The 24,413-nt window shown below is 37.9% G+C and overlaps 1 protein-coding gene across 2 annotated transcripts in view; it reads right to left on the reverse strand.

Annotated features, from left to right (window-relative positions):
- Window positions 1–24,413, reverse strand: part of GOLM2 (golgi membrane protein 2) — a 112,646-nt gene that overhangs the window by 57,447 nt on the left and 30,786 nt on the right. For both annotated transcript variants that reach the window (XM_082619397.1, XM_082619396.1), the window contains exons 2-4: window positions 8,678–8,732; window positions 2,572–2,674; window positions 765–855 (exon numbers count right to left, since the gene is read on the reverse strand). In XM_082619397.1, the coding sequence (XP_082475523.1) occupies window positions 765–855; window positions 2,572–2,674; window positions 8,678–8,732 (249 nt within the window). The remainder of the gene's footprint in view (window positions 1–764; window positions 856–2,571; window positions 2,675–8,677; window positions 8,733–24,413) is intronic.

Raw genomic sequence — 24,413 nt, forward strand, 5'->3', positions numbered from 1 at the left:
CAGCCATTCCACTTTATAGATTAAAAAAAATGATGCCCTCAGTATCATGCTGCAAAATAGTGAAAGAGCAAAGAATGAAAACCTGGTTTCCTTAGCTTCTAGTCCTTTAGACGAGATGCTGCCAAAGACCAAGAAAAATACTTTTCACTATTCAATCTCTCTTAACTCTAAATCACAAGATTTTATACAAACCACAGCTAGTCAGATTAGATTATAGTGTATAAAAAATGAATGTCCTAATGACTAGTAAACTTCAGACAAATTCCCTCCATTTCTAGCAGGACTTTCATAATATATATCAACTGGAATTGTATGAACTAAAAGAATTTGCCACCCCCCAAATATGAATCAAAATAGTGGCTAGTGTTTCATTTCTGTGTTTTAAGAAAGGAATTCAGAATAACAAAGACTGATAATTAAGGAAAAATTTTCTCAATTTTTTTCTATTTCTCAAAAGCATAAAATAGGAAATAATTGATTTTCCAGTAAAATGATCATCCACTTTACAACCTGAGAAATAAATAGCAAAAATTATTTTTAAAAGTCAGGTAAAAGATATTTAGCTCAAAATTAGTTTTAAGAGTTGAGGTTATACTTTTGTAAATGTCTAATTTACTCAGCAGTAAAGCCACTGCAAGTCACTTTTAGAATTAGGCAGGCTAAAATACTTAAAAATATAATGTCTTATAACAAAAATACAAATTTTAACTTCTAAATTTTAAGATTTATAACAAGAACATATTTTAAGTATTTTAAAAATTTACCTTTTGTTCCTGCAAAAACTGGTCTGCTAACTTTTTAATATTTTCTTCATGCTGTGCTCTTAATTCCTTGATCTGTTGTCCACACTGAAAACTAAATTACAAGTCATTCTTTTAGACTATTATTTTGGATTGATTCTCAAAGATGTCTAGAAGTTGAAAACATACATTTATAAGGATAAAGCATTCAGTTAGCAGGGGAGTGGGTAGGGAAAGACAACGAGCAGACATAAAAATAGCTCACAGTCAAAATTCTTACAATATTTGAACCTTTAATAGAGGATAAAAATATTGATAAAACTAATTAAAAAACAGAAATTAGAAAGATGAAATTTTATTTTTATAAATTGCATTTATAAAGAAACAACTGTCAAAGTCAACTTCAATCATAGAAGAGAAAAACACTTTAGAAGAGAAAACTGTAAGACCAATATATAGTAATAGATAAGAAAAGCTAGAATTTTAAGAGTTGATAAGGAGTGGCAGCAGATGATTCATCAAATAGTTAGTACTTTCAACGCAATAATAAAAGCCTAAACCATAAGAAGAGCAAGAATGGAAGAAACTAATACAGAAGAGAGAATGCAACCAGCAAGAGAAAATGTAAAGGAACAAAACACATAAAGATTGTGAATTTCCACTGGACGAGTAGTCAAAGAATACAAATAGATCATTCATGCAAAAAGAAACAAAGAATACATACACAGAAAAATGTTATCTTCCACCATTTAAAATGCAAATTAAACTTCTTATATGTATATATAGTACTATCTTATTACTATACTAGCAAAATTAAGTTAGAATTATAAAAGCCAATGTTGGTGGGGCTACAGGGAAACATTTACATTATAAATTAGTATAGTCATTTTACAAAGTAATCTTTCATGTATGTGATAAGAGCAACAAGATCAATAAAACATTCCACCTCAGAAGTTCTATACTTGAGAATATAACCAGTGAAATAATGTAAGAGGGAGAAAATGCTTTTTGCACAAAGATTTTCATAGTTGATAGTCATAACGGTGAGAAAAGGAAAACTCCTACAATGGCCCAGCAGTTGGGAGAGATTAAACAAGCTTTGGTACACTAACATGCTGGAATAATATTTCTTTAATCCTAAAGATATATGTAAAATTACTGAATACTGTTAGATTAAAATACATATATATAAGTAGATGCATATTGATAACCTACAAGAGTAAGAAGTCAGAAATGGATAAACAGTTTAAAATACAGTGAATCTTTCTAATTTTTGGTGTGTAGACCCAAAAATACCTTTAACTGTAAAACTGATTTAATACACAATAAACCCTTTTAAAGAGTAATTCTAGAAAGGCCCCTAAGAGGTTTCCCAACTTCATCACCAACAGTGCAGAGATGTAAGCAAGGGGACTGAAGTGCACAACAGGAGAAGCAGCTGGTGCTTAGTCCCTCAGCTATTCTGGGGACATCTTCCAGTGCCAGCTTTATCTTCTGGATTGACCCTCGAAAAGAACCACAGAATCTTCTTTCAGTCTTTGCCACATCTCATTCAATAAAACTCAGACCTTGAAAGATTTTCTGTCTCACAATGAACTCTACTACGTGGGCAGATTCAACATGACTTGTAAGATATATTTTCATGTTGTTCAACATATCAAAATAAAAGAGAGTGATTTCAAAGAGGCATAGAAAGATAACAGAAAAGGAACTTAAAAGACCTAGTGAAATGAAAGAAGAGAAGAAAAACAGAAGCCAGAAAGGAAGAAATGAAGTGAAAGTTGGACAAATATTCAAGATTCATAAATATTTGTTGCATGTAGCATCTTACCTCTCATATTCTAACCTCTTCACAAGGTAAGTATTGTTCTTCCTATAGTCCTGGAGCTGGTCTTCTTGTCGAAGAAACTCCTGACGAAGCTCAGCGAGTTGCTCTATCCGCAGAAGGTAAAAATCAAAGGAATGAAGTTTACTTTACTGCTTCCCATTGAGAAGGTATGGGATTTTCAAAAATTATATACAGGAAGTTAAATTTACATAATTAGTACCACATTTAATTGCCTTTCCTACACATGCATGGGCAATAAAATAAGATAGCCTCAGTGGCTTTCACATAAATCAGAAATATTAAAAAATTATACATCTTTTCACATTATGTAGACAATATGCTAAGTTGTATAAATAGTACAAAAAGAACTACCTATCTCTCTAAACCTTACTGCTTTTGAAAGTAGGGAAAAAATCATACTTTTTAGGTGTATTGGCTATGGGTACAGAATTCAATTAATTCTAAATCATACTTGATTCCCAAATTAGGTACCAATCATTTTAGATCTCATTTCTAGTTCTGCTACTGAGGTTTAGGTCCACATATACCAAAATTCCATTTTCAAAGCTTATAACCTCCAGACTAGAGCTAAAAGTTTTAGCTGTAATGAATAACATGAAATTTCAAAGTGGATAGTAAATTAAAAGCTGGACCAGATCCCCTTTGGGAACCTTTAATCCATCATCACTGGCCCCACATTTTCTAGTCACTCCCTCTTCATCTAACCCTACAAATAAAAGAAATTCAGCCAGAAAAGAGAAATGTCAGTTTCTTGGATAGAGGATTAAAAAATTAGCCAACAGCCTTAGCAGTTAAGCAAAAGTAGTAGTTACGAAAGTTTTAATTTTTATAAATGGGAACAGAGGTCTATTCTGTATAAGCAATAACTACTTATTAAGACGAAAGTATAATATCTAACCATAATGTACAATATTATAACTATAACAACATCTACTTTTCATAGAGGGCTTACAGAAATAATCTTGATACTTTAAAGGCACTCAAAAAATGCTTGTGATGTAAGTTTTTAAAAAGCAGATATAAACATATATTTATAATATAAAATATATCCATGTAAAACAGATGAGAATAAAAATATATCAAAATGCTACCAGTGATTACACTTAGTGGTGGGATTCTGAGCATATTTTTTTCTCTACTTTCTAAATTTTATTGTGGAATCATAACTATGGTGATGACAAAAAGTAAAAATGTTAAAGTCACATGAACGTTTGTTGAAGTATATAAAGTTTAACAATATGCATAATAGCTATTGTATAGTATTAATAATCAAATATGAAAAGTAAATGATTTACATAAAGTGCTTATAGGTAGTAAATATGCTTGCCTATTCAAGCCACATTTTTATTATTTTTTTAATTTATTTTTAAAAATTTATTTATTTATTTGTTTGTTTGTTTGTTTATTTATGGCTGTGTTGGGTCTTTGTTGCTGCGCGTGGTCTTTCTCTAGTTGTGGCGAGTGGGAGCTACTCTTTGTTGCGGTGCATGGGCTTCTCACTGCGGTGGTGTCTCTTGTTGAGGAGCAAGGGCTCTTGGCACACGAGCTTCAGTAGCTGTGGAATGTGGGCTCAGTAGTTGTGGCACACGGGCCCTAGAGCACAGGCTCACTAGTTGTGGCGCATGGGCTTAGTTGCTGTGCGGCATGTGGGATCTTCCCAGACCAGGGCTCGAATCCGTGTCCCCTGCATTGGCAGGTGGATTCTTAACCACTGCACCACCAGGGAAGCCCTATTATTTTTATTTTAATTGAGATATAACATTGTGTAAGTTCAAGGTGTACAACATGTTGATTTGATTCACTCACGTATTGTGAAATGATTACCATCATAGCATTAGCCAACATGTCCACCATCTCACATAATTACCACTTTTTTTGTGGTGAGAACATTTAAGATCTACTGTCTTAGCAACTTTCAAGTATATAATATAGTCTTGTTAACTATAATCACCATGCTGTATATAGATCACCAAAACTTATTCATCTTATAATAGTTTGTACCCTTTGACCAACATCTCATTTTCCCCACACACCTCCCAGGCCCTGGTAACCACCATTCTACTCTCTGTGTCTATGAGTTTAGTCAAGTCATATTTTAAATTTCTCTTCCTACTCTATTAATTCTCCAATATATAAACACGGTTGATTTCTGTAGGTTTTTTTTTCACATTACTCCCACCCTAGATAAAAGTAACAAATCTGAGGTCAGGTATCCCTGAATAACACATTCAGCTTGTTACCTGATCCCTGGTCCCATCTACTAAGAAATAGAGGGCTAGAGGTAGCAGAACTCTGGCCTCAGCTATGGATGTTGAGTCTACAGAAACAATGAGATCCCAGCAGGCGGCAGTGACAAAAAGCCTTGTAGTTTACAGACAGTGTTAGCCAGTTCCTTGAAACTGTACTCAAGAAGGAAATATTTTAGAACTGAAAGTTACTGCAATTAAAAAAAAAAAAGAAAAAATCAAATCAGCACTACCTAGTAGATACTAGGGAATGGACCTCAACTGGTGGTCAGGACTCATTCAGGCTTCTTTTTCCTACACAGTAAACTAACTGAAGCAGCTAAGTTTACCTTCAGAATGAACCTGAGGCTTAGTATGATTTTAAGATTTGGGATGGCTTCTCTGCCTCCCTACAAAGTTTCTCACTAACAATATTTGAAATACCTTTATCAGGAAACAAAGTTTTCATTTTTTTTTTTAAGTTTCCATTTCTAAATGGAGATAAAAGGCTTAAAATTCGGGCTTCCCTGGTGGCGCGGTGGTTGAGAGTCCGCCTGCCGAGGCAGGGGACACGGGTTCGTGCCCCGGTCCGGGAAGATCCCACATGCCGCCGAGCGGCTGGGCCCGTGAGCCATGGCCGCTGAGCCTGCGCATCTGGAGCCTGTGCTCTGCAATGGGAGAGGCCACAGCAGTGAGAGGCCCGTGTACCGCAGGAAAAAAAAAAAAAAAAAAAAGGCTTAAAATTCAATTGACAGAAAAATAAAACATCAGTATGAGTAAGTTCCAGTCCATGTAAAATATCAGATTCTAACCTATTTGAACACAGGGAAAGGATTATAAAGCATGCAGCAGATTGATGCTTTGAGTGGGCCAAAATAAAGACTTGAAAGGGGACAAGTAGAATTCTCTGGTGGTATAGTGGTTAGGATTCGGTGCTTTCACTGCAGTGGCCAGGGTTCAATCCCTGGTCGGGAAATTGAGATCCCGCAAGCCGCGTGGTGTGGCCAAAAAAATGGGGGCAATGGGAGTAAACAGATCAGAAAGCAAAACTAAAGACAAAATTTTCCTATATCACAATTTTACTTTCAACTGATTGCCATGTGTTTTCTTCATTTTAAACCCAAAGATACTCTGTGTCTAGTGTGGCTGCTCTAGGTCACCACAGCAGGATGCTCAGAGTAACTTTTTTTTTTTTTTTTTAATTTTTGGCTGCGTTGGGTCTTCGTTGCTGCACGTGGGCTTTCTCTAGTTGCCTCAAGGGGGGCTACTCTTCGTTGCAGTGCACAGGCTTGTCATTGTGGTAGCTTCTCTTGTTGCGGAGCACGGGCTCTAGGCTTGCAGGCTTCAGTAGTTGTGGCAAGTGGGCTCAGTAGTTGTGGCTCATGGGCTCTAGAGCACAGGCTCAGTAGTTGTGGTGCACGGGCTTAGTTGCTCTGCAGCATGTGGGATCTTCCTGGACCAGGGATCAAACCTGTGTCCCCTGAATTGGCAGGGGGACTCTTAACCACTGCAACACCAGCAAAGTCCCCAGAGTAACTTAATATGAGATCAGGTCCAAGGTCGATTGTGCAGGGTAGTCTAGCTCTTGACAGTAATATCAGGGTATGCTATAGAAAGATATGGCCATAATCTCTCAATTTAACTTCTAGGATGATCTTTTAAAGCCCCCCCCAAAAATTTACTTCTGGAAATTTTTTATTGCAAATTTTCTTTCAGTAATAGGAATAAAAATAAGGTAAGCTATTCAAAATAAATCAATGTACAGTAGAATGTTAATTTAGTTTCTCAGGCATTAAAAACCAACCCTAATCCTTCTGTTTCCAAGAAAATATTAAAAGATTTTTTTTAGGATCTTGATGTGTATTAATTCCATTATATCTGACATTAATGTCAATGAAAATAGTCAAATACGGATTTTACTGTCAACTTGTCAAGAAGTTTGTTTCAGCAGAAAGAGTTCCCAGGGTGCAAAAGTCACATTAATGAAATTCAATCTCAAGCATCCAAGCTTCAGTAACTGCACTAAAACCAAAAGTTGCATGGTATGAGTTCAAATCAAAGCTTTTTTCTCTGCTAAAGATTATCATCAAAATTTCAAAACATCTCAAGATCTACTTCAACACATACAGCAAAATAAAGATTTTTACTCAGTAACATAGGCTGTCATTTTCTCTGACATGTACTAGCAAAAGCCATAGGACATCTTATTCAACTTATCTATTACTATTTAATAAGAAATATACTTTGATGACAAGCAAAATCATCTGTAAAAATTGCAAGCTGGAAGCAGCACTGACAGTGTGCCATCTTCTGTGTCACCCTGTGCACTCCTGTGAGTCAAAAAGAGTAGAATATGGACACAAATGCAACAACAATAAATGTGGCTAACCAGAAAGTAAATTTTTAACAGAAAATCAAAGCTGTTCTAAATCATAGATAGTAAAAAATTAATAATTCCTATGTCTGGGTTATAACACACAAATGATACTTCCTAATGGATTTGCTAGGTGAGAAGCAAAACTTACATAAATTACAAAGTCAATTTAGGTTGACTTCTTCAAGAGGATGTTTGAAAATATATTACCTGGGATTTCCCTGGTGGTGCAGTGGTTAAGAACCTGCCTGCCAATGCAGGGGGCACAGGTTCAATCCTTGGTCCGGGAAGATCCCACATGCTGCGGAGCAACTAAGCCCGTGCGCCACAACTACTGAGCCTGCGCTCTAGAGCCCGCAAGCCACAACTACTGATCCCATGCGCCCCAACTACTGAAGCCTGTGAACTCTAGGGCCCGCATGCTGTAACTACTGAGCCTGTGTGCTGTAACTACTGAAGTCCGCGTGCCTAGAGTCCGTGCTCCACAACAAGAGAAGCCACCGCAATGAGAAGCCCACACACTGCAATGAAGAGTAGCCCCCGCTCATGGCAACTAGAGAAAGCCCGCATGCAGCAACAAAGACCCAACGCAGCAAATAAATAAATAAATAAATAAAAATTTGAAAAATATATGTATATATTACCTATTTCTATCTAAATAGGTTCAAAATGGTTATAAAGATATATTTATGAAATTAGAGAGCAAGTATTACCCACATATATAAACTCAGAGTCACTGCATGCAAAGTTTTAAAATATACTGTTGTAATCAAAGGGTATGAGGGAGAAGCGGGATAGTCCTCAGACCCCAAACTCCAAAGGCCAGTGATAGTGTGCAGTAATGTAAGCAGACGATAGAGCTTGTTCTCTTTACCTATTATTTTTCATAAGAGCTTTAGTCATCTCCTATCACTTCATCTAAGTGAAAAAAAATCTGTCTTTTCTTTCTTTCTTTCTTTCTTTCTTTCTTTCTATCTATCTATCTATCTACCTACCTACCTACCTATTTATCAAATCTGTCTCCAGGTTTCTTCCCAGTTTTTGTTGCAGGTTTCTTTGATCCTGGGGTATCCAAAACATTAAGTTTGGAGGATCTGTCCAAAGCATCCCTAGATCTGAATGGATTATTTTAGCAGATTGGACACAGTACAGAGGAATCACCCCTAACCTTTTCCCTAGAAATCTGACAGTCTCCGAAGCTACACCTCAATTTTCTTTGAGGATTCTTCTAACATTTCATTGCATGAACTCTGTCTACAGCACAAGATTAAAATGCAGACCTCAAATATTAACTTGCACTTATTATATATAAAGCGACATTAAAAATTTTTCATTATATCTTAAGACAAAAGGATAAATGTTTTGCCATCAGAGGAGCTTTGTTCAAAAATTCTATTTCATTTAGCTGCTTAACTTGAGGATTTCTTAATTCTTCAGGATTTTAGACATTTAGTGACCTTTATCTTTAATCTGTAATTAAGTTTCTTACCCTTTAAATGATGTATGTCTGCCATCTGATATGATATGTTGTTCTGCAGTTTAACCTGAAAAAAAAATCATTTTCATTTTACTAAAGAATATGTAGTTTTGCTCATATTTACTTTTTTCCCTCATATTCACTTTGAGCTTGATCATAATAAGCACAAAAGAAAAATCCTTAAGTTATGCATACCATACCACTTTCCAAAAAGAATTAGAAATAAGTTCTGATTTTGTAATACTCATTTTAAATTTGCACAAGAACATTCCTTTTACTTAATATATAGTAAAACAATTTTCAAAAGTTTTCAAGTTTGAGTTGAATATTGCTTAATAGTATGTTTTTTCGAAATCTTACCAGAAGATTTTCAACTCTATATTAAGAAAAGAATTGTCTGAATCAATTAAAGTCAAGTCAAAAATAATTATTGTTTATCAAGCTCCCATAGGATGACAGATACTACACAGGACTCATTGCTGTAGTCACTGTCCTCTAGGAGCCAGTATATAAGAGCACCAGGAACTTAAAAGTGTACCAAAATATGACTCAGTTTAAGGCTTACGACTTAATTTAAAAATTAAGACAAGGCCTTGGATAGCCAGGATATCAAAGAACTACTGTGTCTCAGTTCTTGCTTAAACAGGTTTCACCTAATTGTAAAATGCAACTAAAATACTATAAACAGGTTATCCTGTCAACCTCAAGAGTAACATTATTTTGAAAGGTGCAGACTGATTCATACTGATCAAAAGCAGCACCATGAGTGGCAAAATGATTATGCTAAATACCACTTCAATCTCTAAAGAAAAAAACTTTAACTTTTCATCTTAAAATAATTATAGGTTCATAGGAAATTGCAAAGATAGCACAGATAAATCCCATATACCCTTCACATAATTTCCCCCAATGGGTACATCTTATACAACTATATGACATCAAAATCAGGAAACTGACATTGGTACAATGTGTATGTATATAGTTCTATGCCAGTTTATCATATGTATAGATTCATGTAAACACCATCAAAATCAAGATACAGACCTATTCCATCGTCACAAATATCTCCCTCATGCTACCCTTTAGAGTCAAACCTATCCTCCTTCCCCACTATACCTGATCCCTGGTAACCACTAATTTGTCCTCCACTCTGTAATTTTGTCATTTCAAGAATGTTATATAAATGGAATCATATAGTATGTGACCTTTTGAGATTTTTTTCAATCAGCATAATGCATAGTTGTATATATCAATAGTTCATTCCTTTTTATTGCTGAGTAGTATTCCGATATGAATGTACAATAGTTTGTTTAAGCATTCAACTACTTTAGAACATATTGGTGGTTTCTAGTTTTTGGCTATCACAAATACAGCAGCTATGAAAAATTGTGTACAGATTTTTACATGAATATTAGTTTTTATTTCTCTGGAATAAATGCCCAGGAGTGAGACTGCTGGGTTGTATGGTAAGTCTATGTTTATTTTTTATTTTTTATTTATTTTATTTTTATTTTTTTATTTTTTTGCGGTACGCGGGCCTCTCACTGTTGTGGCCTCTCCCATTGCGGAGCACAGGCTCCGGACGCACAGGCTCAGCGGCCATGGCTCACGGGCCCAGCCGCTCGGCGGCATGTGGGATCTTCCCGGACCGGGGCACGAACCCGTGTCCCCTGCATCGGCAGGCGGACTCTCAACCACTGCGCCACCAGGGAAGCCCCTATGTTTAGTTTTTAAAGAAACTGTCATGTTATTTTCCACAGTGTCCATGACATTTTCAAATACGTTTTCAGAACTTATTGTGCCAAGGTACTGGATGGGAGAGTATAAAACAATTAGAAAACATGAGAGCAGTCTCAAAGAATCAGTAGGCAAGGTAGCACCTAAACTAGTATAATTACTGTAGGATTTCAGAGATGATTCCTACCTAATATGATCAGGAAAGTTTCTTGGAATGGGTCTTATCCGAATTACGCATTGAAGGCTAGGTAAAACTCTAAATAAGTAGAAAAAAGCATTTCAGATAGAGGAGGTGGCATAAGAAAAGGTACAGAGGTAAGAAAGCAGGAGACATATATGAAGACCCCACCAAAGTACTGTTTGGCTAAAGCACATGACACAGGGAAAACTATAATAATGAAGAAGGTTGGGAAAAAAAAGACTGGAGGGCCCTTCCACTGATATGAAATGTCCAGACTAGGCTAATCCATAGAGACAAAAAGTAATTAGTGGTTGCCAGGGGCTGAAGGGAGGAGGAATGAAGGGTGACCTCCTAATGGGCATGGGGTTTCTTTTTGGGGTGATAAAAATGTTCTGGAATTAAATAGGGAGATGGCTGCACAACTTTGTGACTATACTAAAAACCTCTGAATTGCACACTTAAAAAGGGCAAATTTCATGGTCTTTGAATTATATCAACATTTTAATGCAAAAAATAAAAATAAAAATGCTGAGGGTACTATGGGGCACCATATAGGAAACTGGGGATAAAATAATGGATAAACACTAGGCACTCAAGTTTACTATTTAGAAGACACAGTCAAGTAGACAGGCAATTATAGTAAAATAAGTGCTATTATTGGATTCTACAGACATGATGGCAGAACTTAGAAAAAGCATTTAAATCCAGCCTTGGGGGAATGAGAGTAGGTTTCTGGAGATGATGATAACTGAAATAAGTCCAGCAGGAAGAATAGTGGTTAGCCAGGTGGGAGTAGGGAGAGGGTAAGGAAACATGTGTCAAAACTTAGAAGTGAAAAACACTGCACATCAGAGAAACTGCAAGCAGTTCTAAGCAGTTTTAAGCTGGAACAGAGAGTTAGAGGGAAATGACAAGAAATATGTCTAGAAAGATAAGCAAGGTCCACATTACAAAGCGTCTTGCCAAGGAATATGGATACATTCCACTGGCTATGGTCAACTTTTAAAGGACTTCAAACAACGTAATGAAACTCAATTTGCATTTTAAAAAGTCAATCTGGCTTCAGTATGATGAGTGGACCAGAGAGACAAGACTAGAGAGACCAGGTAAGATAGTAGGAGAATGGGGGACTGTTGTTTTTCAAGTGAGAGAAAATGTTCCTTTAAGCCAGGGGTGGGCAAATTATGCCTGTGAACCAAATCTAGCCTGCTGCCTGCTTTTGTATGGATGGCAAACAAAGGATGGTTTTTACATTTTTAAATGGTTGGAGAGAAAAGCCAAAAGAATATTTCATGAATCATATGAAATTCAAATTTCAGTGTCTATAAATAAAGTTTTATGGGAAATAGCCCCACCCATTCATTTCCATACCGTCTATGGCTGCTTTGGAGCTGCAGTGATTGCAAAAAAGATCATATGGACTGCAAAGCCTAAAGTATTTACTATCTGGCCCTTTAGAGAAAAAGTTTGCCAATCCCTGGTCCAAACTAACAGAACGAGAACAGAGAGATAAATATATGTGAGAGATATTAAAGGGGAACAATGAATAGTCTAACTGATTGATTAGATAGAGGAGTAAAAGAAGAAAGATTAAGGATGATGTTTAAATTTCTAGAGTAAGGGGACTAAGGTAAGACTGCAATACTCCATAATAGGGAAACAGAGGAGAAACAGACTTGGGATGGGAGGGAGAAGTGGGGACATGATTCTTTTTCAGATTTGGACCTACTGAATTTGAGGCACTTGTGACACACCCAAGAGATCTTTAGTAGGAAGTTGGACATATGGGTTTAGAGCTTGGGCACAGATGACTTGAGAGTTATTCGCATACGGATGGCGATTAAAGCCATGGGAATGAGATCACTGATGAAAAGCTGCAAGAGGCAGCAGGAAAATCTGACAGCAACAGCTATGTGATCTGCTGACTACTAAGAACTGCTCTCTAATAACTTCTAATTAGCCTATGTCTATTTTCTTTCCCGTTTCTTTTACAGTAGTCCCCCACCCACCCCAATAGGTGGTTTTGCTTTCTGTGGTTTCAGTTACCAGCAGTCTGAAAATTCCAGAAATAAACAATTCTTAAGTTTTAAATTGCGTGCTGTTATGAGTAACGTGATGAAATCTGGGTGACATGCTCTGTCCTTCCTGGGATCCCTAACCATCAACATCACCTGCTCCTAACATCCAACCACTCACAGTGCCATGGCTCGATGATCCAAGATCACCCAAAGCAAGTGATCCTCCTTCTAACCTATCAGCAAAAAAGTCAATAGTAGTTTAATGCTACGTCATTCATCTCATTTCATCTCACCACGCAGGCATTTTATCATCTCACACCCTCAAAAGAAGGGTGAGTAAAGTACAAGATACTATATTCTGAGAGAGGGAGAGACCACATTCATGTAACTTTGATTATAGTATATTGTTATAATTGTTCTATTTTATTATTATTAATCTCTTACTGTGCCTTATTTAGAAATTAAACTTTATCATAGGTATGTATGTAAAAAACATAGTATATATAGGGTTTAGGGTTTTTCTTTTTACATTTTTTGCCCCTCCAAAGAACATAGCCATCCTTTATTTTTGTTTTCAACAAGTTTGCATTACTTTGTTTTTTATCGATTTTTATGATGCTCTTCCAGCTTCCTGTATTCTATTTTAAATTTACTTTTTCGACTGAAAGCGCGGAGCCCAGTGACGGGCGTGGGACGCTGGGGCTGCTGCTGCCGCCGCCAAGAAGCCTGTGTGCGAGCGCAGGTCACTGTCCACACCGCCCTTCCGGGAGCCTGTGCAGCCCGCTACTGCCGGGGTCCCGGGATCCAGGGGCGGCTTCCCTGGGAGAACGCACGGCGCGCCTCGGGCTGGTGCAACGTCACGCTGAACTCTGCCGCTGCAGGCTCGCCCCGCACTCCGAGCCCCTCCCGCCCGCCCGGCCTGAGTGAGCCAGAGTCCCCGAAGAGGCTGCTCCTTTAACCCTGTCCTGTCTGAGCGAAGAACAGACGCCCTCCGGCGACCTACACGCAGAGGCGGGGCCAAATCCAAAGCTGAGACCCAGGAGCTGTGAGAACAAAGAAGAGAAAGGGAAACCTCTCCCAGCAGCCTCAGAAGCAGCGGATTAAAGCTCCACAATCAACTTGATGTACCCTGCATCTGTGGAATACACGAATAGACAACAAATCATCCCAAACTGAGGAGCCAGGAGCCAGTGCTGTGCCTCTGAGGTGGGAGAGCCAACTTCAGGACACTGGTCCACAAGAGACCTCCCAGCTCCACATAATATCAAATGGCGAAAATCTTCCAGAGATCTCCATCTCAACACCAGCACCCAGCTTCACTCAACGACCAGCAAGCTACAGTGCTGGACACCCTATGCCAAACAACTAGCAAGACATGAACACAACGCCACCCATTAGCAGAGAGGTGGCCTAAAATCATAAAAAGTCTGCAGACACCCCAAAACACGCCACCAGACGTGGACCTGCCCACCAGAAAGACAAGATCCAGCCTCATCCACCGGAACACAGGCACTAGTCCCCTCCACCAGGAAGCCTACACAATCCACTAAACCAACCTTAGCCACTATGGACAGACACCAAAAACAACGGGAACTACGAACCTGCAGCCTGCAAAAAGGAGACCCCAAACACAGTAACATAAGCAAAATGAGAAGACAGAAAAACACACAGCAGGAGAAGGAGCAAGATAAAAACCCACCAGACCTAACAAATGAAGAGGTAATAGGCAGTCTACCTGAAAAAGAATTCAGAATAATGATGGTAAAGATGATCCAAGATTCTATTTCCCAGATCCAAAATCTTGGAAATAGAATAGACAAAATGCAAGAAACAGTTAACAAGGACCTAGAAGAACTAAAGATGAATCAAGCATCGATTAAAAACACAATAAATGAAATGAAAAATACTCTAGATGGGATCAATAGCAGAATAACTGAGGCAGAAGAACGGATAAGTGAGGTGGAAGATAAAATAGTGGAAATAACTGCTGCAGAGCAAAATAAAGAAAAAAGAATGAAAAGAACAGAGGACAGTCTCAGAGACCTCTGGGACAACATTAAACGCACCAACATTCGAATTATAGGGGTCCCAGAAGAAGAAGAGAAAAAGAAAGGGACTGAGAAAATATTTGAAGAGATTATAGTTGAAAACTTCCCTAATATGGGAAAGGAAATAGTTAATCAAGTCCAGGAGACACAGAGAGTCCCATACAGAATAAATCCAAGGAGAAATACGCCAAGACACATACTAATCAAACTGTCAAAAATTAAACACAAAGAAGTCATATTAAAAGCAGCAAGGCAAAAACAACAAATAACACACAAGGGAATCCCCATCAGGATAACAGCTGATCTCTCAGCAGAAACTCTACAAGCCAGAAGAGAGTGGCAGGACATAATTAAAGTGATGAAAGAGAAAAACCTGCAACCAAGATTACTCTACCCAGCAAGGATCTCATTCAGATTTGATGGAGAAATTAAAACATTTACAGACAAGCAAAAGCTGAGAGAGTTCAGCACCACCAAACCAGCTTTACAACAAATGCTAAAGGAACTTCTCTAGGCAAGAAACACAACAGAAGGAAAAGACCTACAATAACGAACCCAAAACAATTAAGAAAATGGGAATAGGAACATACATATCGATAATTACCTTAAATGTAAATGGACTAAATGCTCCCACCAAAAGACACAGATTGGCTGAATGGATACAAAAACAAGACCCATATATATGCTGTCTACAAGAGACCCACTTCAGACCTAGAGACACATACAGACTGAAAGTAAGGGGATGGAAAAAGATATTCCATGCAAATGGAAACCAAAAGAAAGTTGGAGTAGCAATTCTCATATCAGACAAAATAGACTTAAAAATAAAGACTACTAGAAGAGACAAAGAAGGACACTACATAATGATAAAGGGATCGATCCAAGAGAAGATATAACAATTGTAAATATTTATGCACCCAACATAGGAGCACCTCAATACATAAGGCAAATACTAACAGCCATGAAAGGGGAAATCGACAGTAACACACTCATAGTAGGGGACTTTAACACCCCACTTTCACCAATGGACAGATCATCCAAAATGAAAATAAATAAGGAAACACAAGCTTTAAATGATACATTAAACAAGATGGACTTAATTGATATTTATAGGACATTCCATCCAAAAATAACAGAATACACATTTTTCTCAAGTGCTCATGGAACATTCTCCAGGATAGATCATATCTTGGGTCACAAATCAAGCCTTGGTCAATTTAAAAAAATTGAAATTGTATCAAGTATCTTTTCTGACCACAATGTTATGAGACTAGACATCAATTATAGGAAAAGAGCTGTAAAAAATACAAACACATGGAGCTAAACAATACACTACTTAATAACGAAGTGATCACTGAAGAAATCAAAGAGGAAATTAAAAAATACCTAGAAACAAATGACAATGGAGACACGACGACCCAAAAGCTATGGGATGCAGCAAAAGCAGTTCTAAGAGGGAAGTTTATAGCAATACAATCCCACCTTAAGAAACAGGAAACATCTCGAATAAACAACCTAACCTTGCACCTAAAGCAATTAGAGAAAGAAGAACAAAAACATCCCAACGTTAGCAGAAGGAAAGAAATCATAAAAATCAGATCAGAAATAAATGAAAAAGAAATGAAGGAAACGATAGCAAAGATCAATAAAACTAAAAGCTGGTTCTTTGAGAAGATAAACAAAATTGATAAACCATTAGCCAGACTCATCAAGAAAAAAAGGGAGAAGACTCAAATCAATAGAATTAGAAATGAAAAAGGAGAAGTAACAACTGACACTGCAGAAATACAAAAGATCATGAGAGATTACTACAAGCAACTCTATGCCAATAAAATGGACAACCTGGAAGAAATGGACAAATTCTTAGAAATGCACAACCTGCCAAGACTGAATCAGGAAGAAATAGAAAATATGAACAGACCAATCACAAGCACTGAAATTGAAACTGTGATAAAAAATCTTCCAACAAACAAAAGCCCAGGACCAGATGGCTTCACAGGTGAATTCTATCAAGCATTTAGAGAAGAGATAACACCTATCCTTCTCAAACTCTTCCAAAATATAGCAGAGGGAGGAACACTCCCAAACTCATTCTACGAGGCCACCATCACCTTGATACCAAAACCAGGCAAGGATGTCACAAAGAAAGAAAACTACAGGCCAATATCACTGATGAACATAGATGCAAAAATCCTCAACAAAATACTAGCAAACAGAATCCAACAGCACATTAAAAGGATCATACACCATGATCAAGTGGGGTTTATTCCAGGAATGCAAGGATTCTTCAATATACGCAAATCAATCAACGTGATACGCCATATTAACAAATTGAAGGAGAAAAACCATATGATCATCTCAATAGATGCAGAGAAAGCTTTCGACAAAATTCAACACCCATTTATGATAAAAACCCTGCAGAAAGTAGGCATAGAGGGAACTTTCCTCAACATAATAAAGGCCATATATGACAAACCCACAGCCAGCATCGTCCTCAATGGTGAAAAACTGAAACCATTTCCACTAAGATCAGGAACAAGACAAGGCTGCCCACTCTCACCACTCTTATTCAACATAGTTTTGGAAGTTTTAGCCACAGCAATCAGAGAAGAAAAGGAAATAAAAGGAATCCAAATCGGAAAAGAAGAAGTAAAGCTGTCACTCTTTGCAGATGACATGATACTATACATAGAGAATCCTAAAGATGCTACCAGAAAACTACTAGAGCTAATCAATGAATTTGGTAAAGTTGCCGGATACAAAATTAATGCACAGAAATCTCTGGCATTCCTATATACTAATGATGAAAAATCAGAAAGTGAAATCAAGGAAACACCCCCATTTACCATTGCAACAAAAAGAATAAAATATCTAGGAATAAACCTACCTAAGGAGACAAAAGACCTGTATGCAGAAAATTATAAGACACTGATGAAAGAAATTAAAGATGATACAAATAGATGGAGAGATGTACCATGTTCTTGGATTGGAAGAATCAACATTGTGAAAATGACTCTACTACCCAAAGCAATCTACAGATTCAATGCAATCCCTATCAAACTACCACTGGCATTTTTCACAGAACTAGAGCAAAAAATTTCACAATTTGTATGGAAACACAAAAGACCCCGAATAGCCAAAGCAATCTTGAGAACGAAAAATGGAGCTGGAGGAATCAGGCTCCCTGACTTCAGACTATACTACAAAGCTACAGTAATCAAGACAGTATGGTACTGGCACAAAAACAGAAAGATCGATCAATGGAACAGGATAGAAAGCCCAGAGATAAACCCACGGACATATGGTCACCTTATCTTTTTTTTTTTTTTTTTTTTTTGCGGTATGCGGGCCTCTCACTGTTGTGGCCTCTCCCGTTGCGGAGCACAGGCTCCGGATGCGCAGGCCCAGCGGCCATGGCTCACGGGCCCAGCCGCTCCGCGGCATATGGGATCCTCCCAGACCGGGGCACGAACCCGTATCCCCTGCATCGGCAGGCGGACTCTCAACCACTGCGCCACCAGGGAGGCCCTGGTCACCTTATCTTTGATAAAGGAGGCAGGAATGTACAGTGGAGAAAGGACAGTCTCTTCAATAAGTGGTGCTGGGAAAACTGGATAGGGACATGTAAAAGTATGAGATTAGATCACTCCCTAACACCATACACAAAAATAAGCTCAAAATGGATTAAAGACCTAAATGTAAGGCCAGACACTATCAAACTCTTAGAGGAAAACATAGGCAGAACACTCTATGACATAAATCACAGCAAGATCCTCTTTGACCCACCTCCTAGAGAAATGGAAATAAAGACAAGAATAAACACATGGGACCTAATGAAACTTAAAAGCTTTTGCACAGCAAAGGAAACCATGAACAAGACCAAAAGACAACCCTCAGAATGGGAGAAAATATTTGCAAATGAAGCAACTGACAAAGGATTAATCTCCAAAATTTATAAGCAGCTCAGGCAGCTCAATAACAAAAAAACAAACAACCCAATCCAAAAATGGGCAGAAGACCTAAATAGACATTTCCCCACAGAAGATATACAGACTGCCAACAAACACATGAAAGGATGCTCAACATCTTTACTCATTAGAGAAATGCAAATCAAAACTACAATGAGATATCATCTCACACCAGTCAGAATGGCCATCATCAAAAAATCTACAAACAATAAATGCTGGAGAGGGTGTGGAAAAAAGGGAACACTCTTGCACTGCTGGTGGGAATGTGAATTGGTACAGCCGCTATGGAGAACGGTATGGAGGTTCCTTAAAAAACTACAAATAGAACTACCATATGACCCAGCAATCCCACTACTGGGCATATACCCTGAGAAAACCATAATTCAAAAAGAGACATGTACCAAAATGTTCATAGCAGCCCTATTTACAATAGCCCGGAGATGGAAACAACCTAAGTGTCCATCATCGGATGAATGGATAAAGAAGATGTGGCACATATATACAATGGAATATTACTCAGCCATAAAAAGAAATGAAATTGAGCTATTTGTAATGAGGTGGATAGACCTAGAGTCTGTCATACAGAGTGAAGTAAGTCAGAAAGAGAAAGACAAATACTGTATGCTAACACATATATATGGAATTTAAGAAAAAAAAAATGTCATGAAGAACATAGGGGTAAGACAGGAATAAAGACACAGACCTACTAGAGAATGGACTTGAGGATATGGGGAGGGGGAAGGGTAAGCTGTGACAAAGTGAAAGAGCGGCATGGACATATATACACTACCAAACGTGAGGTAGATAGCTAGTGGGAAGCAGCCGCATAGCACAGGGAGGTCTGCTCGGTACTTTGTGACCGCCTGGAGGGGTGGGATAGGGAGGGTGGGAGGGAGACGCAAAAGGGAGGGGATATGGAAACATATGTATATGTATAACTGATTAAATTTGTTATAAAGCAAAAAAATAAAATAAAATAAAATTAAAAAAAAAAAAAAAACTACAAATAGAACTACCATATTACCCAGCAATCCCACTACTGGGCATATACCCTGAGAAAACCATAATTCAAAAAAAGACATGTACCAAAATGTTCATAGCAGCCCTATTTACCATAGCCCGGAGCTGGAAACAACCTAAGTGTCCATCATCGGATGAATGGATAAAGAAGATGTGGCACATATATACAATGGAATATTAAGCAGCCATAAAAAGAAATGAAATTGAGCTATTTGTAATGAGGTGGATGGACCTAGAGTCTGTCATACAGAGTGAAGTAAGTCAGAAAGAGAAAGACAAATACTGTATGCTGACACATATATATGGAATTTAAGAAAAAAAAATGTCATGAAGAACATAGGGGTAAGACAGGAATAAAGACACACACACACACAAAAATTTACTTTTGAAATAGCTAGAGAGATGCTATTCTTTTTCTTTTTTAATTAATTAATTAATTAATTAATTTTGGCTGTGCCGGGTCTTAGTTGCGGCATGCGAGACCTTTAGTCATGGCATGTGAACTGTTGTGGCACGCACGTGGGATCTAGTTCCCTAACCAGGGATTGAACCCGGGCCCCCTGCATTGGGAGCATGGAGTCTTAGCCACTGGACCACCAGGGAAGTCCCCTATATCCTTATACTCTTAAACATTTTTTAATGGAGGAGGGGTAATTCAATCTACAGACTACAAAAATAGTAAAGGATATTATGAGCAGTACTACTTTATTCTTATCCCTTTAATTTTCTCTTCAATCTTTTAAATTGAGAATGGAGACGCTGATCCCAATGGCTCTTATATATAAAGTCCTCACATTTCAAAAACTGCTCTGGAACAATATATTTTACATGGTATTAAAAAGAAAATCACAGCTTGTCTAAATAAAAGCCTTTCTTAATCCAAATAGAATGAATTTATTTCCCACCTCATTCTTTTGCCATGCAAGGATTTTCCAGTTAGCTTCTCAGACCCACTTTATGGCATATTGTTTCCTTGGCATCTCACGCTCTCTATTATTCCTGTCAGTCTTTCTTCACACAAAAATCTTATATTCAGTGTTCAGTATTATCAGCAGGTACCAGTTCCCAATTTCTCTTACTTCCTATTAATACTAGTTTCATTGCGCTGGTTATCTCACCTTCCATATGCCTTTGAACAGAGGCACCACAGATTTGCTCATAGATCTTTGGTAGATCATTAATCCCAGAAGTTCTCTTCCTTCTACAATAATTTTATTATGTTGCTCAGTTTTAGAATCTAGATGTCTGCTACTAAATTATCTGTTCATCTTTTTGACACTGCAATATTACAGGCATCTGATATCTCTTCTCTCCACATATACAACCCAATCCCCAAAATCCTTATCTAGCTCCTAAAACAGTTTGACAAAGAATTCCTCTAACTTTCAATCTTATCCTTTTAAGGCAACCTGAATGTGTTTTTACCTACCATGGCACTCCCTTGTATTTTTGCAAAATCTAAGAATGTAAAGCAATGACTTAATTTTGGCTTTAATCTTATGTTTTCTACCATCTTGGAGCTGTTTAAAGACTTCTTCCACTTGGTTTCTGATTTTTAATGTTTCCTTCAATGTCTTCAATCTGTTTTTCTTTACTTTTATGCTTCTCATTAATCATTTCTGCATATAGATAGGTCTTTTTAGTTCTTTAGCTTCTTTGGGTTTAACCCTCTGAGATCCTTCATTTCTTTTAATACTTCCACCACCTCCTCACCTTCAAAAGGAAGATGATCATTCCTCCTTATAGTTTTAATTCCCTTGTGTTCTACCAGGAATTTGCTTATGTTCTAAATTACTCTATCAAAACTTCCGAGCTGTTGAAAAATTAATTTGAGTTCTCACTACTGCATGATTAGAAAAAAGGTATTTCACTTTACCACATATATGCTCTGTTGAACTGGCAATGCTATAAAATACAGATGGCCCTCTGCACCCACCATTTTATATAAGGAACTTGAGCATACATCTCTGCACATGGGCTCCTGGAACCAATCCCTTCGGTACTGAGGTACGACTATACTTTCTTTTCTTTCTAAGTATATTCCAGACAAGTAACAGTATATAAACCCTAAGAAGTATTATTTAATCCTTATTTTATAAATGGATTCTCATTGGCTTCTTAGGTCCTTTCTTGGTTACTTTCAGACTTTTCCCATAATATCCTTATTTACAATATGCAAGAAAGATACCAAATAATCATTTTCTTTTTAAATTTCTTTGGGGATGAGAGATAGATGTGTTTAGACAGACACACACACATACATTCACAAACACAGCCCCATCTCTTTGCCTAATTTACATCTATGGTCAGATAGACTCCAACCCAGATTCGAATATATCCTCCAAACCCCCGCAATGCTCAAAATGCCTTGCCTGGCTTCAGAGTCTACTGGGGAAAGCTCATATTCAGTCCTTTCAAAAACAAAACATTCTTTTATCACACGCAGCCCTATTTCCAACCAGAATGTCACTTTGTCTCTTTTCTACCCCCAAGGTTTATCAGAAATAAGAATTCCATGAGAACAGAAACTGTCTCTCGTTCATCCCTGTGTCCAGTGTCTGGCATACTGCCTGACCCCAATAAACACTCAATAAGTGTTTGCTGAATGGCTCCTTAGACTTTTGTGTTCCATATTCTTTGTACTACATGCTCTCCTACCTGAAGGTGTACTTTATCCCTATTTATATAATTCTAATTATCCTTCAATACTTCTGAACCCACTCATTTATTTCCCTTTGTTATCAACTTCACTGCTGTAGTTAGGCTTCACTTTCCCTCTCTCCTTCGGTAATAGTTGTTTCTCCAGGATGTGGAGTCCATCTATAATAGGCCGATTATCCATGCTTCCTTTGGCCTTTTCCAGGTTAATCTCTCAAAATGTGTTTATGATCCTTCCTGCAACCTCTTTTTTCCTTCTTCTTCTGAGGCATGTGTTCTTTATCTCTTTTTTTCAGTAAGAATTATCCTCTCCTGATATTTTCCTATAGCACTTCTTAGAGCTCACCCTCAGCTACTTCATTTATTATCCTCTAATCTTTGTTCCTCTAATACCTAAAACTTAATCTTTATATTTCTACCCCCTCTTTCTGAAGCTCTCTCAATGCTTTCCCCATCCCACACGGCTACTGTGAATTAAGTTTGGCAGCTGTTACCAGCTCACTTGCTCTGCTTTTCTTTTCATTCTGGGACCTTGAAAATGGCTCAGCTGTGCACGCTTCACTTTCATTATGACCTGTTCTCAGGCAATCAGCACAACTATGACCACTGATCCCAAAGATTATATACAATTGGCTTTTTAGAGATGTCATATCTGGCTCCTTTTTCTCCACACTAGAAACATTTTTCCTGATTATATATCATACTCAAATGATTTCTGGAAACAAAACTATTTTCTGTAATATAATTGCCAAACCTGGCTGATGCTCAGAATCACCCGGGGAGCTTTAAGAAATATATATCCTTGCCTCCCCAACCCCACTCCAGTCCAATTCAGCAGTCTGGGGATGAGTCCAGGAATCTTTTTTTCTAAAAAGCTAAAGTGATTCTGATAAGCAGCCATGTTTAGCAATTACTCCTCTATAGTATGTCTCTGGCTGGCAACTACACCAGCTGGATCAAAGTGGAATATCATTAATAATAACTAAGTATTAAACGCTTATTCTGTGCCAGGCCTTGTGCTAAGTGCTAATCAAATATTATTGCATTTAGTCCCCACAACCACCCTCTTTGGTGGACTCTCCATTTCACAGATGAGGAAACTGTGCTCTATATCATATGCCTACAGTAGATTCTGGATATTCTCCCAAGTAGTCTCAGACCAAAGTCTGTGCTTATGACCCCCATGCATATACTAGATCAGTAGTTAGTAGGTGTCTATAACCTTTTTTTCTTATTCCTCATACATTGCACACATGTAATTCAGTCAACATTCCAAACACACTTGCAACTTTTACTTATCTGTCAAAGAATTAGTCTCTCTCTTGAAGCAAGTTTTAGTTTAAACTATACCCAGTTACATTTTTTTTTTTTTCTTTTGCGGTACGCGGGCCTCTCACCATCGCGGCCTCTCCCGTTGCGGAGCACAGGCTCCAGACGCGCAGGCTCAGCGGCCATGGCTCACGGGCCCAGCCGCTCCGCAGCATGTGGGATCTTCCCAGACCGGGACACGAACCCGTGTCCCCTGCATCGGCAGACGGACTCTCAACCACTGTGCCACCAGGGAAGCCCCCCAGTTACATTTTTAAAAAGAATGAGATAAGCAAGGTCTTTGGTCTTAGTTGGCTACAATGAATCACTACAAAGGTTTTTTATTCACTCATTCTTTTTTGTTGTTGTTGTTAAGTCATTTATAATGCATTTACTGAATATGCACGATGTGCTAGGCCTGAGGATACAAAGTATTTGGTTTTGGTCTGTTAAGAAGAGTCACAAAAAATCACTAAAGTTTGTTTATTCATTCATTCTGTCAGCCAGTCATAAGGAAAGCATTAATCGAACACCTACTAAGTGAAAGACAGTGTAGAAGGCCTAGAAATATAGCAATATACAAGAAACAGGAGGGAGGTCTGGATAAAGGATACACATTTTGGAGTCATCAGCGTAAGTGAAGTTTTCTGAGTGATTATGATTACTTAGGAAGAGAGTAGAATGAGAAGAGGATCTCAAATAGAAAACTATGAACTATAACACTTAATGATGAATAGGAGAGAAGCCAGTAAGGGAGACTAAGAACTGAGAGAAGAAAAACGGGAGAGTCTAGCATGATGGAAGCCAGGA

Source organism: Mesoplodon mirus (genome assembly GCF_964341445.2).
Source record: "Mesoplodon mirus genome assembly, chromosome: 4".
In the NCBI taxonomy this organism is placed as follows: Eukaryota; Metazoa; Chordata; class Mammalia; order Artiodactyla; family Ziphiidae; genus Mesoplodon; species Mesoplodon mirus.